This window comes from Chanodichthys erythropterus, chromosome 18, assembly GCF_024489055.1.
Source record: "Chanodichthys erythropterus isolate Z2021 chromosome 18, ASM2448905v1, whole genome shotgun sequence".
Taxonomy (NCBI): domain Eukaryota; kingdom Metazoa; phylum Chordata; class Actinopteri; order Cypriniformes; family Xenocyprididae; genus Chanodichthys; species Chanodichthys erythropterus.
Genome location: NC_090238.1, coordinates 38345543 through 38362103, shown reverse-complemented (window position 1 = coordinate 38362103; position 16561 = coordinate 38345543). Strand labels below are relative to the sequence as shown.

The following is a 16561-nucleotide window of genomic DNA, read 5'->3' as shown; positions in this document are numbered from 1 at the left end:
AATACTGGGTTAAAACAAACAACCTAACTGCTGGCTTAAAAAAAAAAAAAATTGCTGGGTTAAAACAACCCAAATGCTGGGTTTGTCAATTTTCAACCAAATTTGGGTTGTTTTTAACCCAGCATTTGGGTTATTTTAGCACAGCGATTGTATTGTTTTAACACGGCGATTGGGTTGTTTGTTTTAACCCAGCAATTTTTTTTTTTTTTAAGCCAGCAGTTGGGTTGTTTTAACCCAGTGGTTGGGTTGTTTGTTTTATCACAGCGATTGATTGGGTTGTTTTAACCCAGTGGTTGGGTTGTTTTAAGCCAGCAGTTGGGTTGTTTGTTTTAATCCAGTGGTTGGGTTGTTTGTTTTAACCCAACAATTTGGGTTGTTTTCACCTAGTGACTGGAAATTAAAAATCAGACAACAATAATCAAAGGTGAACATTTATTAATAAGCATTTAGTACATGTTTATTGTTTAATTTTTATTCATTAAACATATTAATAAATAACTTTGGGTTCATTTTAAGCGAGCAATACAATAATTTTTCAACAATAGTTGAGTTAAATAAAACTACTCAGCAGGTTGGGCAAACATTTAACCCAACCCCTGGGTTAAAACAACCCAATCGCTGGGTTTGTCCATTTTCAACCCAACCTGGGCTGTTTAACCCAGCATTTTTAGAGTGTATGATTCTCCTTGTAGCTGCTTGGTTCGGTTCATGGCTTTTTGAAATCCCCATGGGAGAAATTAATGGAAAAAAATACTTCCGGAACCAACGCCGCTGAAAAAATGGGCGGCACTGTTGAGCTAAATCTCAGGAATGGGTTTCAAAAAACTACACTTCCCAGAGTGCACCAGCAGCAGCAAACTGGCTGACACTGATTGAGAGCACCTGTAAAAACATGGAGGTTCTCATTCATTTAAACAAAGGAACTTCAGAGAGAAGACACTCCAAGTTCACTCAAAGATTCAGTCCAAAGACGCCAATGGTTGGTGAAATGTTTTATTTAATTTCATGATGTTTAAAATGCTGCTTAATATGTTCAAATATGTTTAACTGCTCTGTAGATTGGTTAAACACTTTGCAGCATTGACTTAATTGATTTTGTGTTTAAATGAGTTTGTGCTAAACTTCATTTTGAGTTTGGAAAAGAAAAATGTAAATGTACTATTCTTTTGTATTTTATACAAGTTTAATGTTAAAACTTTACTAAAACATATGAAACTGTTTATTTAAAATGTTTAGTTAAAATGGTAACATTTATTTCTCTGTCTTTAAAGGTTTACAACCTAATTTACTAAATCAACTGACAAAGCCAAAAAGAAAATTAAAAGTGTTTGAGTGGAAATTTGAGTTGTCCTTGTGTCCTTTGGAAGTTGAACAAGAGCAGGACTTGACAGTTGTAAACCACGCGGAGCGGCCTGGCCCTGAGGATAAACGGCTTCAGATCCAGAAATAAGCTGTTGACGCAGAGGAAGTCAAGATGGCGGAAGATGTCCTGGGGAAGTCGGTCCAGCAGCTCAAAAAGGAGAGGACCACTGCAAAAAGCAACTTCACCAGACAAGCTAACTTCATTTCAAGAGGAGCAAGCAGCATGCTTCAAGTGGAATTAAGGGAGGAATTCACCAAGCTTTCAAACTGTTTCAGAAAGATGCTCGATGCCAATGATGACTACAGGATTGGACTGGAGGCTGACATCAAGACTGAGGATAAAGAAGCAGGTCTTGACGAACAGCAAGAGGCCGACATTGATAGATCTGTAAAAGAAGGAGAAACAAAGTTGGCAGAGATAAGGGACATTGTTCAAACAAACCTGTGGTCGAGGTATGGAAAAAGTGAACTTCTTGTGGCAATCCTAGAAGCAGAAAAAGCCAATGATAGAGCGGCTGATGTACATGTGGAAAGTGCCAATTTGGAGGGCTATGAAGTGCACCTCACCCTCTTGGAAAAGAGAATAAAAGAGGCTATCTCAGCAATGTCAACATGGGAGAGATGGATCCCTGTGGAATTAAAGGATGAATTAGATGGAAGAGTCAAAGACGTAAGAGCATCCTACTACAGGCTTGAATTAAGGAGAGCTGAATTTGCCACTGCACGGACGATCAATGAGCAAGGCACAGGAGTGAAAGTACTACCCCAACCAGCAGCATCCACACCAATAGTGAGAATCAAGCCAACCACTCTACCTATCTTCAATGGGAGCAAGAGAGAATATCACAGATGGAGGAAAGACTGGGAAAGCCTGCAAAAGCAGGGAGAACCATCCGGATCAACTGAAGTTAAGAAAATTCAACTCTTGGAGAGTGTGGATGTCAAAATCTCAAAAGACCTTAGACTTTCAACATACACCACTGCCAATGACATGTTCAGAGTCCTGGAGAACAGATATGGCAACAAGTCAACCATCACTGTGGAAATCCTTGAAGAGCTGGAGAAGATGCCACATGTGAAGGGGAACCAGCCAAGAAAGGTCATTGACGTCATACAGTCAGTGGAGAAGGCCCTAGCAGATCTCACGGAATTAGGAAACTCTGGAGCCATAAAGAACCCACTGGTAATTAAATCCATTGAAAGCAAGTTGCCTGACTTTATTAAAAGAGACTGGTTGATGTTCATGGTTGAACCTAGAAACAATGTCACATCAGATAACCACTTTGACATGCTCTTGAAGTTCCTTAAAAGTCAAGAAGAAATACTAGAGAGACTCGAACAGCTCAGAACTGTGGAGAAGATGGAGAAACCAGATCGTTTAGACAAGAAATATGACAGAAAGATTGCCTCAACAAAAACTACTAAGAAAGAAGAGCTTGATGAGGTATGTGGTGTCTGTGGTGATAGTGGGCACAACAACAAAATCTTTTTCTGTAGAAAGTTCAAAAGACTTAAGCTACCTGAAAAGAAAGCTGTATTGAGAAATCTGGGAGCATGCAGAAAATGTCTTGTATGCCATGATGGAGATGGATACTGCAGAGACACTTTCCTATGCAGAAATAAAGATTGTAAAAGGGAAGGTGGTGCCCCAGACCACCATTTTTTCCTCTGCCCAAAAGAAGTCAAAAGAGGGGAAGAGAGAAAGAGTGGAAAAGACAGCAAATGTGAAAGCAAACTAACAGAGGAACAAGAGGAGTTCTTGTCTGAACTTTCCCCAGAAATGGCAGATCGATGCAGAAAGGCTTTCACCAACACCAACAAAACCGCAGTGACACTCGATGCTTCAGGCCAGTCTGAGCTACTGCAGAGAAATGGGCTCTCTGAACTTCCTGTCATCATGATGTTGATGCAAGTCACTGCAAACGCAGGGCAGAAGATTGGGACTTTAATTGACCTTGCTTCAGACACAAACTACATTACCCATAAGGCTGCTGAAAGACTGAAGTTAAGAAATGAGAAGATAACTTTAGTTGTGCATGGGGTTGGTGGAATGACCATGGAGGTGAACACACAAAGGTATCTCCTCAAGGTCAGAGTCAAGACTCCTAAAGGAACAGAGAGGGCTCATGAAATGGTCTGCTACGGCTTGGATGAAATCGCCAGAGTGCATCAAGTAATTGAACCTGAGAAGTTGAGAAAATTCTTCCCAGAAGTCAAACTTAAAGAATTGGAAAGACCAGAAGAGGTTGAACTTCTCATTAGCCACCGAGAGGGAAGACTCGCTCCCCAGAGGGTAAAAATCATCGGAGACCTCGTCTTGTGGGAGGGTCCTTTGGGGAAGACAGTGGGTGGAGCACATCCTGAGTTGTTTGAAGAAGTGGAGGTTGCAGCATATGAGTCCAAAACACACTTTGCTCGCTCCATGAGGACAGCAGCTGTCAAATATCAAGAAATTACAGGTCTAACAACTGACACAGCTGCACAGCTACAGCAGGAGGATGTGGCTCAGGCCAAAATTACAGCTGCTAGTAACCGTGAGTTCCTTGAGTGGTGGCACTGGGACAGCATCGGAGCTGCATGTGAGCCAAGATGCGGAGGATGCAAATGTGGAAACTGTCCACCAGGAGGAAAAGAAATGACCCTGGCAGAGGAGAGGGAGCTTGAGATCATTAAAGGAGGCCTCACCTACAAGAAGGGGGATGATCACACACCAGCTCCACATTGGGATGCAAAGTATCCTTGGACAGTAAATCCAACCTCTCTCCCAAACAACAAAGGTGCAGTCCAGGCTTGTTTCTTAAGGATGGAAAAGCAACTAAGCAGAGAGCCAGATTGGAAAGTCGCATATGCTACCCAGATCCATGAAATGGTCGAACGAGGCGCAGCCATAAAACTCACCAACAAAATCATGGACAAGTGGAACGGACCAGTGTGGTACGTAAGCCACCTGGTGGCGCCAAACCCTCATTCGGTGACAACACCAGTTCGTATTGTATGGAATAGTAGCCAGAAATACAGAGGTGTGAGTATGAATGATCTTCTTCTGAAGGGACCAGACGTTCTCAACCCTATCAGAGCTGTCCTGTTGAGGTTCAGAGAAGGGATGCATGCATCTCTAGGAGACATCAAAAAGATGTACAACTCTGTATGGCTGGAGGAGCGTGAGATGCATCTTCACAGGTTTCTCTGGAGGGACAGCCCAGATGAAGAGATAAGTGAATATGCAATTACCAGAGTCAACATTGGGGACAGACCTGCTGGTTGCATTGCTCAGTTGGCTATGAGGGAAACAGCACGGCTGCCCAACTTTATTCATTTGGAGGATGAGCGCAAAGTCATTGAAGAGGACAGTTATGTGGATGACCTCTTAACCTCCCAAAATGACCTGGATAGACTTGAAAAAATCACAGCAAATGTTGAAGAGATCTTGAAAGCTGGAGGTTTCTTTCTCAAGCCATGGGTCCGGTCAGGGCAAAGTGGGAGGCAAGGAATGGAGGCGGAGGTTCTAACAAAGAAAGGTAAAACCACCTTAATTCTTCCAAATCAAATGAGGGACGAAGACAACAAAGCCTTGGGCATCGGCTACCAAGTGGATGAAGACAAGCTCTATATGTTAACCTCAGTTAACTTTTCCAAAAGAAAGAAGAAGATGAGAGTTGGAAAAGATCTTCTCAAGGAGGAGGTGAGAACTGAGACACCTAATCCACTGACTAGGAGAGCTCTCTTAAGTCAAGTAGCTGGACTGTACGACCCAATTGGTTTAGTTACACCTGCCAAACAGAAGGGAGCAATACTTGTTAGAAAAGCATTCCAAGAGGGAGGGGGTGGGAAACTAACCCAAGAAACCTGGGACCAACCTCTCTCAGAAAGGCTCAGAGAAGAAGCCATACAGCTGTTTGAAGAATATGTGCAGCTTGGGCAGGTGAAATTCCACAGGAGTCTCACACCAGCTGGCTGGGTAGGGAAACCTTGGGGCATTACATTCTCTGATGGAAGTGACAAAACCTTTGGAGCTATGATGTACTTAAGATGGAAGACAAGTCAAGGCACTGAAGTTCGATTCGTTGAATCAAAAGCCAAGCTGACACCCCTGGATCAGAAGGGAGAAGCTGTAAAAGCTGAGATCTGTGGTGCTGTCTTTGCAGCCAGGATCAGAAAGTATGTGGAAAAGCATGCTCGAATGAAGATTGAGAGATGGTTCCATCTACTCGACAGTCAAACGGTCTTGGGAGCCATTCAAAGAGTCAGTTATGGGTACAAAACCTTCTTTGCAAATAGAGTGGGTGAAATCCAGAAGGCTGGACCAGTGCAAGACTGGTGGTGGATTAGTGGAGATCTAAATATAGCTGACATCATAACAAGAGGGGGCGCTCCTGAAGATTTGAAGGAGAATTCCACATGGCAAAATGGACCAGAGTTCCTTAAGTGGCCAGTGAAGGAGTGGCCTATAAAATCAGCTGGAGAGGTTGCAGCTAATGCCAGGGAGAGTGTAAACAAGCTCCAGAGGAAGGCATTCTCAGGTGCATTAACAAGAGCTCAAGCAAGAAGGGGTCAGCAAAAAGAAGTACTACAAGCCACTAAGGAAAGTCCAAAGAGTGAAACTCAAGAGGAAAAACCTGTAGTAAACCCAACTCTTCCTCTAAGAAGTAAGCCCACTGGCTGGGTTAAGGATCTTGTGGAAGTACGAAGATTCAGTAGCCTGTCCAAACTGGTGAGAGTCATTGCCTGGGTTTGTCTAGCTGCCAAGCAATGGCTGAAGAGGAAGCACCGGGCCCCTAAACAGTCAAAGTGGGAGGTAACATCACCCAAGCAAGCTGTGCTGACTGTCAAAGAACATGAAGAGGCACTCAAAGACCTCTTCCTCGCAGCTCAAGAAGGAACAACTTTTTCAGACACAACTCTAAGCAGACTGGTAGTATACAAAGATGTGAAGTCGGGACTTCTAGTTTGTGGAGGCAGAATTCAGACCTTCAACGAAGATAAAACAGCAGTGCCAGTTTTACCATTTGAAGCATGGGTGTCTACATTGCTGGCACAAGAATCCCACAAAGTAAACCACGAGGGAGTGGCAGGAACTCTTCTCCGGATGAGGAAGAAAGCCTGGGTAATAAAAGGCCGGAGACTTGCCAAGAAAATGGTTGATAGCTGTGTGATTTGCAGGAAAAACAAAGCAAAACAGTGTCAACAAATCATGGCTGACCTGCCTCTAGAGCGAACAGCCCCAGCTGCACCTTTTGAATTCACCACCATGGACCTGTTCGGCCCTTATGAAGTGAAAGATGAGGTCAAGAAGAGAACTAGACTCAGAGTATGGGGAATAGTCTTCTGCTGCATGGCTTCCCGGGCCATACACACTGAAGTGGTGAGTGACATGTCATCTGAAGGATTCCTGCTAGCCTATCAAAGGTTCACTTCACTGAGAGGACACCCCAGGAAACTCTGGTCAGACCCTGGCACTAACTTTGTGGGAGCCAAACCTGCTCTAGAGAAGCTTCACAAATTTCTTGACCGACTAAACAAATCTGAACTTGAAGACACAGCTGCCAAGCATGGTACGGAATGGTCGTGGAAGATCCACCCTGCAGACTCTCCCCATAGGAATGGAGCAGCAGAGGCAGCTGTCAAAGTAGTGAAGCGGGCATTGAGCAACCTTGGTGGAGATGGAGTTTTCACATGGGGAGAATTCCAAACTTTTCTCTTCATGGTAGCCAACCTTGCAAATGAGAGACCCATCGATGCAAGAACTCAAAGCAGAGAAGACTGTGTAGAGTACATCACCCCGAATTCTCTGCTTTTAGGACGTGCCAATCCAAAGGGAGACCCTGGAGATTTCCAGTTCGATGGCTACCCTTACAAAAGACTTAAACATATTCAAGCAGAGGTAAGCAATTTCTGGAAGAAGTGGAGCCAATTGGCTGGACCAAATCTATTCATAAGAAGCAAATGGCACACGAAAGAGCGAAATGTTGCGGTTGGAGATGTGGTCTGGTTGGCTGACCAAAATGCCCTGAGAGGACAGTACAAGTTGGCTAGAGTGGTCAGTGTCAATGCTGACAGCAAAGGCATCGTAAGAGATGTGCTTGTGAAGACTTTTCCCAGCTATCCTGTTCACATCACAAAGGCAAATGGCAAAGAAGGGCCCACAAGAGCAAATAGTGAAAGAACCAAGAGGCTTCAAACCAAAATTCCAGCCGCAATTCTTCATAGAGATGTCAGACGGCTTGTTATTCTACTTCCCATTGAAGAACAAGCAAAGGACCAAGGGCTTGTGTGACCTCTCTGGATTTTGAAAAACCAGGAGCTCAAGTGGGAGGTGTTGAGCTAAATCTCAGGAATGGGTTTCAAAAAACTACACTTCCCAGAGTGCACCAGCAGCAGCAAACTGGCTGACACTGATTGAGAGCACCTGTAAAAACATGGAGGTTCTCATTCATTTAAACAAAGGAACTTCAGAGAGAAGACACTCCAAGTTCACTCAAAGATTCAGTCCAAAGACGCCAATGGTTGGTGAAATGTTTTATTTAATTTCATGATGTTTAAAATGCTGCTTAATATGTTCAAATATGTTTAACTGCTCTGTAGATTGGTTAAACACTTTGCAGCATTGACTTAATTGATTTTGTGTTTAAATGAGTTTGTGCTAAACTTCATTTTGAGTTTGGAAAAGAAAAATGTAAATGTACTATTCTTTTGTATTTTATACAAGTTTAATGTTAAAACTTTACTAAAACATATGAAACTGTTTATTTAAAATGTTTAGTTAAAATGGTAACATTTATTTCTCTGTCTTTAAAGGTTTACAACCTAATTTACTAAATCAACTGACAAAGCCAAAAAGAAAATTAAAAGTGTTTGAGTGGAAATTTGAGTTGTCCTTGTGTCCTTTGGAAGTTGAACAAGAGCAGGACTTGACATTTTATACAGATTGTTTTAAAGCAGCCTACAGAAATAAACAGGAAAATAACAGAATCAATGGTGCAAATGTCATCAAACATTAGATCAATTCAAATTCTGCTGTAAAGCAGCTCTAAAAAGACAATCGTTTCATTATTCACATCAATTCAGTTGTTAATGTGTTAAGTTCATCAGTTATGAAACAAGTTCAATTCCGCTATAAATCTCTACAGAAGACTAGCTGTTATTGAACTGTTTGCCAAAATACTGAAGAGATCAGAGATCTCATTAAATGATTTGAGCTATTAATGTCTGCATTCATTTTATAGCTCAGTACTCATACATATCTACAATACAAACTTATTTGTGTCTATTTTTAGTCAGAATTCCATTAAACCATGCAATTTTACCCTGGAACTTCACCAATCAATTCCAGTATTAGGTCATTCCCTTGATGACGAGGGGTTGTTTTGTATTAATCACATCTGATCTGATTTCATTGAGTTGTGGTTTGGATGTGAAGCTCGTGATGAGGGCAGGTGGCTGAGACGAGCTAATGAGACGCTCTCCTTCATATCAAACCCGCCACACGGAGTGAAAGCTGCTAAGACAGGAGCCGGCGTGTCTGCTCCAATTCTCCGAGCTGGGAATGTGCCTCCGTGGTGAGAGACCATTAAAAGAGGCCTGCACTCTGGCTGACTCCCCAACAGTCAAGGCCCCATCAAGTCTCCATCCAAATGGGTTTCTGGGGGGTGAGGTCTACGGGCCACAGCGGTACTCCACCCCCTAGGTAGTGCGCGGTCATGCTGCCAGTATAAATAAACAGTGTCGGCTCGCTCTCTGAAAGCTCCCGGGAACGCTGGCAATAGCTACACTGTGTTTTGTTGCGGTGAACGTTGTTCTTGTTCTATAGTGCCAGATGAAAACGTGCTGTGTGCATGGCACATTTACTGGGAAATGTACACGGTTGATGGAGTGCAGGCTACATCACAGAACTGGACAATTAACTGCATTCATTTAGAGTTAATTTGTTCTTAAATCAGCTGTTTTGATGCAGCAATTGTCCACAAAAAACTCTTTCTGAACGTATATAAAAGCATGTTGACTTTCCAACATTTACAGGTAAGGATATAATCATTAGTTGTAAGTTATGCGCTCAGGAAACCCTGAACTAGGAATTTTTTGGCCGATATATCGGTATCAACAAATACTGGCCGATTCTGATACCGATATTTGTCACTTGCTCAGATATTTGAAGTTTTGCCATTAAAATAGATTACTGTTTTGATAATGTTTAAAATTAGCAATGTTCATTAAGATATATAACTAGTTTATTGCTGCATCATCAAATCATTTTCATCGAATATGGATTGGATCTGTTTAACATTCAACAGGACAACATTATAAGAGAGGCACCAAAACAAAATATACAAATAAGAGAACATGACAACCTTCAGATGATGTTTTGCTATCATATAATATTTCTTATAAACAACATCTATTATTTTACCCAGTGTCATGATATAGCTGAAATGCAATGGTTTTAAATTAATCAAAAATTGGCCGCCGATACATTGGTACATCTCTGACATTTTGAGTATGATTATGTATAACGTTACATTTTAAGCATATACAAATGATTTAGAGATTTATATGACGCATATGCATACATGTTATGTATATCATGTACTGTTTGAAGGAGACTCATGTTAAATCATGTTATTTTTGGTTGCCATCCCAGTCAACAGGGAATTAGAACTCTTGTTAACATTGTGGCAAGGTTCTCTCAAAGTTATGAACAAACATTCTTCCAGTAACATTAATATAAAGTCTGTTCAAAGTTATCTGGTCTTTAAAGTGGACCTATAATGCACCTTTTACAAGATGTGATATAAGTCTCTGGTGTCTCCAAAATGTGTGTCTGAAGTTTCAGCTCAAAATCCCCCACAGATCATTTATTATAGCTTGTCAAATTTGCCCCAATTTGGCTGTGAGCAAAAACACGCCGTTTTTGTGTGTGTCCCTTTAAATGCAAATGAGCTGCTGCTCCCCGCCCCCTTTCCAGAAGAGGGCGGAGCTTTAACAGCTCAACAACAACAAAGCTGGAGAATCTCACGCAGCCAAAATGAGGAAAGTGTTCAGCCTTACATTGTTCAAACCGGAGTCGACACTGATGGAGAGACTCAGGAAGAAGTTACAACTTTTAGACGTTTCTGAATGGTTAGTGGATAAATTGATGTAGTTGCTGTGGAGTTGATTCAACTCATCCACTAGCATGTGCCGTCATGTTCATCTTTTGTGTTGAATTGACCCTCGTTTGCCGTAAAATGACGGCATGACAACAACACTCGACTACAACAACTCTTCCTCTTCTCTAAAGCAGCCCAACATGGCCCCGCCCCCTTTGTTGGGTGTTCTCAGGGGTGGGGTTTATGTAAATTTAAGGGTTAATGATGTCACTAACCTGGGAAGAAGCTCGTTGTAGTCCCTACAAGCTATTTGTAGTCCTTAAAAAGTGATTTCTGTAAAAGAAAATATCTCTCTTTGCATTGAACTTTGAGCGTCGTAACTTTGCAGATGTTGTTTATGATCAAACAGAAACATTACACCCCTTTAATCATGTTCTCCAAACATTAGCACAAAAACATTTATACATCATTCATGTAATGTTTTGTCTGAAATGTTTGTCTAACATTTTTTAAATGTTACTAGTTTCAGAATGTTCAAAACATTCAAAAGTAACATTTCCAGAATGTTTGAAGAATGATAAAATGGAATGTTCCCACAAGCAAGAATGTTTTTAAATATTTTAAAAAAATGTTTTCAAATGACAACCTTTTTATAACCTAATGCGACATATTTTTGTTAGCTGTGATAGTACATTTTTTTTTATTAACATTTGTCTTTCTCCTTGTAGTAGTTTTACCAGTACAGGAGGCAGTACAGAATAATGATTAGATTTAGTGCCTGATGGCTGTGGTTGACATGTGTCCGTACCGGCGCAGTCTCTGTATGTTTGTGTAGAAAGGGTCACTGGTACTTACGCAGAACCTCTCTGGATCACAGACTCGCTCTCATTGAGCAGCTGTTAAAACAATCCGAGTGAGTCAAACCACAGGAGAAACGTCCTGATCTGACGGCCTGCGTCAGTGGAGATCGGCTCATGCACCGATTACTCAACAGCAGCCGCTCTTTAAGCCGCCACATTGTGTCTTTGCCCTCCAGTGTGACCTCGTTCCCTTGGAGAAATTACAATGAACTATCCTGGATATGATCATCCATCCACATAATAACTGGGAATATTGCTCAGGTTTAGTGCATATGCTTAATAGATAATTTCACAATAAAACATTTTATGACAATTTTGGGGTTTTATTTAAACGTGACTCATATGAGACTGTTGGTCTTCTCCTTAGAAAGTACCATTGGAAATTAATGAATGAATAATTCAAATAAATTGTGCACAAAATTGCACATAAAATATTTGTGAAGAAAGCACAGTTTCCATCCCATGTGTTCAAGAGAATAAAATCCTCACTTTCTGGAGCAAAATATCAGTAATAAACTGTAAGATTCTTCAATCGGGCTCTTTTTTCCTCCATCATAAATGAGTTTGTCTCAGAGCGTCAGACGAAACATAATAAACGCTGTCATGTGATCTTGCGTTCGGATGCTGGTGTTTGGGAACACAATCGTGTGAGACGCTTCTGGAGAAATTAAACCAAATCATTCTGATGACAGACTTTGACTCAGACGTTTCAGAACCACCGAACTAACATTTGAGATGCTGCGATGTGATTGGTCCAATGGTTTGTCCAGTTTTCCAATCACAGCCTCTGCTGAGGCAAAGTCACATGAGGTTTTGAGGGATTTATTCGGTAAATGTTTTTCCACCTCAATTGATTTTTATGCACATCTTGGTGTTTCGATCCAGTGTTTTTTAAAAATGCGATATTCCAAAATGCACATAAAAATTGGTGGATGGAAGAATAGCTAATGATGCATTTTGAAAAGCCTTTACTTAATCTCATTTTATTTGAAAATAAAGGATGATAAAGTTCCAATGTTTTTGGGAGAGATTTTGGCACATTAATTCACCTTAAAACATTCGTCTCTGTCTCATATGGACATTTAAACCTTAAGTAGAACAAGAATATCTGATTTGAACTGTAATTTCAGCAGTTCTGCTGTTAAATTGAAGTATCACATGAATTCAGTGAACCTGCCACCAATAAGAATTGAGTTCAATTCAACATTCTCTTTTTTCAAGCACACGTTACAGGTAAAAGTAACATCTGAAATGGATTTTGCCATATATAGGCCAATTTGAAAGGAATTAAAATATTATAGATGACAGCCAGAATTATATCTGATATACTGTAGATCATATGAAATATTCATATAACGAGGCAACAGTGCAATCGGGCTCTGGTGTTCCTCAGGGCTCTATTTTAGGCCCGGTTATGTTTAATCTTTATATGCTCCCTTTGGGTTCTCTAAAAATGCTGGGTTAAAAACAACCTAAGTTGGGTTAAATATGGACAAACCCAGCAGGTTGGGTTAAAGGGCACCTATTATGTATTATACGTCTCTGGTCTGATCAGGTTTCAGCTTATAATACCCCACAAATTTGCCCCTATTTGGGGGTGAGCAAAAACATGCCTTTTACTATATTACTATTTTGCTGGCTAAAAAAATAAATCCAAAATTGGTTGAAAAAAATGGCTGGGTGAAAACAACCCAATCCCTGTCCATATTTAACTCAACAGTTTTTAGAGTGTTCTATCTAGATATGAGGTATATTTTCATCTGTATGCTGATGACTCACAAATATACCTGCCTTTAAAGGTTCATAAAATTAAATTTTTAGAAGATGTAATATAAGCCAGAGTGTGTCTGTAAAGTTTCAGCTCAAAATACCCCACAGAGCATATTAAATTTGTTTTGAGTGTGAGCAAAATCGCTCTGTTTTTGTGTGTGTCCCTTTAAATGCAAATGAGCTGCTGCTCCTAAGAAGAGGGCGGGATTTCTTAAAGTCATTGATTAGCATATTCTGTTTAGATAATCTATAAATCACTCATATGGGAACTGTTGTAAGATGATTACAGCACCAGAGAATATATGCTGCATGAAGATCAGGTATAGTTTAGTTTAATTAACCCTTAAATGCATGACTGTTTCGCCAATCATTCTTACATATTCGGGTCTTTATCGACCCGGATCTATATCTAACATGGAAGGATCTCTACCTGTCGCGATAATATAAAACTCCTCTGATATTAGAGAAACAATTACAGAAGAATAAAATAAATTGTATTTTGTTCCCTTTTGGAACTTGAAAGGACTCAGTTTGAGCAGATGTTTTATGCCATCATCACTGTCCTCGTCAGAGCTCATTTCCCAGTAAATTCAGCAAATAATGGGCTAGTTTTATGTTTGAGGTCACGAATATGAGCCCATTCGCAATCTTAAACGTATTCTAAAAACTACATAATTTTCAAAATGTTCAAAATCAATGTTTCGATCGCTAACAGCTTCACCAGATTCATCCAGTAACAGTTACAGTCATATTTGATTGCGTTCAGTACTTACTCTGCAGTAAATCGCTGAGCCATTTCATGTTGTTATTATTATTTTGTTTTCTGTCTGAATGAGTCGTCACTTCAGCATTGTGTATCAGACATTGCCACCTAGTGGAATTAAAGGTGAATTGCACTTATTCCATCATTTAAGATTAAATTATTGTTGTGCAGAAAAAATATACGTACATTCATACACACCTCGGGTCGTTTGAGACCCTATACAATTTTTACAAAAAATTAATGCAAAAATAAGCATTCTTTTATAATTTTATTCTTGTTATATTCTTTATAATGAATTGATTGAGGAATACCAAGAAGGTTGATGTCTAACTTTAAAAAATGAACGAAGAGGAGGGTAGTGAATGAAGTCCCGGGTCACTAAAGACCCGAGGTATGCATTTAAGGGTTAACTTGTCATTTTGTCATCTTGCTTTTATGATATGCTATTGCATTTGTGTTATGTACTATACTGCAACAACATGGCCTAACCACCTTTGTTGTGTGTTCTCGGGGGCGGGGTTTATGTCAATTTTAGGCTTAGTGATGTCACTAACCTAGGAAGAAGCTTGTTGTAGTCCCAGGTGAAAAAAAGTACATTTCTATAATGTACTTGAAGTGCTCTATTTTCATGCACTAATTTTATGCTTAATATACTAAAAATTCTTCTTTAGTACTACTTAAGATCATCTGAAGAACATCTAAGTGTACTATTTTGAGACACCATGAAATATGAACTAAAATGTGCTTTTAATATACTATCTCTGTATTTAAAAAATGTATTTAGATACCACTTATAGTACATTTGAACCCATAGTGGTAACTAAATATATTTTTTAAATAAAGAATAAAGAATTTTATGTATGTTAAGTACAAAATTAGTGCACGAAAATAGAGCATTTTAAGTACATTATTGAAATGTACATTATTTTATCACCTGAGGTCCCTACCAGCATTTGACAAGACAAGTGCTGTAGTTTTTACCATCTTCGTCTTTTGGCCAAGGTTAAGCCCTTTTTGTCTGCTAAGAACTTTGAGACGATTATGCATGCTTTTATAGATTATTGTAATACCAGTTGTTTTTAAATGTGCTATATAAATAAAATTGTATTGCATTCTCCATCTGGTGTACAAAAGTTTAGGGCACAATTTGTTGTGTTGCACAATGTATGTCAGCTAAAACAGAGTTAAGAGTTTCTGTCTGGTTATCTAAACAAGTGAGTAGATCAACAATCATCTAACGAGCCAATTTTCAAGACAATTTTCCCACTGAACCACAACAAAACTGGACTGTAGGTGCACAGCCGTTCAAAAGTTTGATGCCGGTAATTTTTGATATTTTTAAAAGAGGTCTCTTCTGCTCACCAAGGCTTTTATATGATGAAAAATAAGGAAAAAGTATATTAAAATATTATTACAAATTAAAATAACTGTGAATATATAGTAAAGTGTAATTTATTCCTGTGATCAAAGCTGAATTTTCAGCATCATTACTCCAGTCTTCAGTGTCACATGATCCCTCTGATATGCTGTTCTATGGCATCGCTGTGAAAACCTTCTTTTGAAAGCTTTATTTTAGTTTCTATTTCTATTCTCGTCTCTTGAATGTCTAATTTTCTTACACATCCTACACAAGCATCAGGAAAACAGGCTGTTGCTCAAGGCAACCCGTCACAAATCAGAGCCAAATCAAACAGTCCCAGTTCAAAGGTCAAAGCCTCGGCCACTGGGATTCCCCATACGCTTCATCACCGCGGGATAATGAGCTGGAGTTGGGAATACTGAGAGGGAAAAGAGTTTGAGTTACAGTACGTCCTCATACTGACACCTGTGAGATCTGCTTCTCCAAAACACACACATGCAGTCAGTCGCCCATAGTGCTTTGCTGTTTGGGTTTACTGCCAAGATATATACAGTTTTAGCAACATGGAGGTCCGGAGGTTTCCCTCGAGGGCTGGAGGGATACGTGACTGAGCGCATGGAGCCGCGGCGATGGGCGTTAGTGAGAACACTAGTGTCGAGGAGACCAAGAGTTACTGCAAACTGAGATTGAGCAACAGAACAGCACTTCAGCAGACAACACACACACACACACACTTGTTTGTTTCATTATATTAGTGAGGACATTGCATTGATTTTACATCAGGTTAATGGTATTTCCTATGGCCTAATCCAACCTCTACCTCTAAACCTGGCCATCACAGAAACATGCGACGCACTCGATTAAAATAAACATGTTTTGGCTGATTTATAAACCTTTTTATAGCGAGGACCAGTTAAACATGCCATTACTATTCTGTTGTCTTAATATTTCACTATATAAGTGAGGAAGGACATTTGGTTCTCACAAGTATAGATAAACCTGTGCACACACACACACACACATCAGTGGTGTGCGGTGGTGTTTTAAAATAAAAAATAAAAAGTTAATGTTACATAAAAAGAGAGACCAAATACAAATCTATTTTGTATTTTTACACTATGTAATGTTCTTTTTATTAAAAATTTCATCTAGTGTTTTTACACATTTTTACATTTATAATAACTAAAGGCTAAATATAAACTAAATATATATTATGTATATATTCAGCTTTTCTTTTTAACACAAAGATGAATCTTTAATTTCAATACGCTGATTGGCGATCGCTCACTAAAACCCCTGCAGTCATCATGTTTTCAGGCCTTTTCGAGTTTGATTTTGACGTGATATCTAAGTGGCGGTTGTT

At 39.8% G+C, this 16561-nt stretch overlaps 1 protein-coding gene across 2 annotated transcripts; it reads left to right on the top strand.

The window, feature by feature from the left end:
• Positions 1-706: 706 nt before the first annotated feature.
• Positions 707-8402, top strand: LOC137006648 (uncharacterized). 2 transcript variants are annotated; one of them, XR_010892525.1, is made up of 2 exons: positions 707-7865; positions 8158-8402. XR_010892525.1 is itself a non-coding variant. In XM_067367580.1 (2 exons), the coding sequence occupies exon 2, from the start codon at positions 1475-1477 to the stop codon at positions 7634-7636; it is 6162 nt and encodes a 2053-aa protein (XP_067223681.1). In that variant the 5' UTR covers positions 707-979; positions 1272-1474; the 3' UTR covers positions 7637-8402. The 2 variants fall into 2 exon arrangements, 1 of the variants encoding a protein (XP_067223681.1); XM_067367580.1 differs by having other exon boundaries at positions 707-979; positions 1272-8402.
• The last annotated feature ends 8159 nt before the right edge of the window (positions 8403-16561 follow it).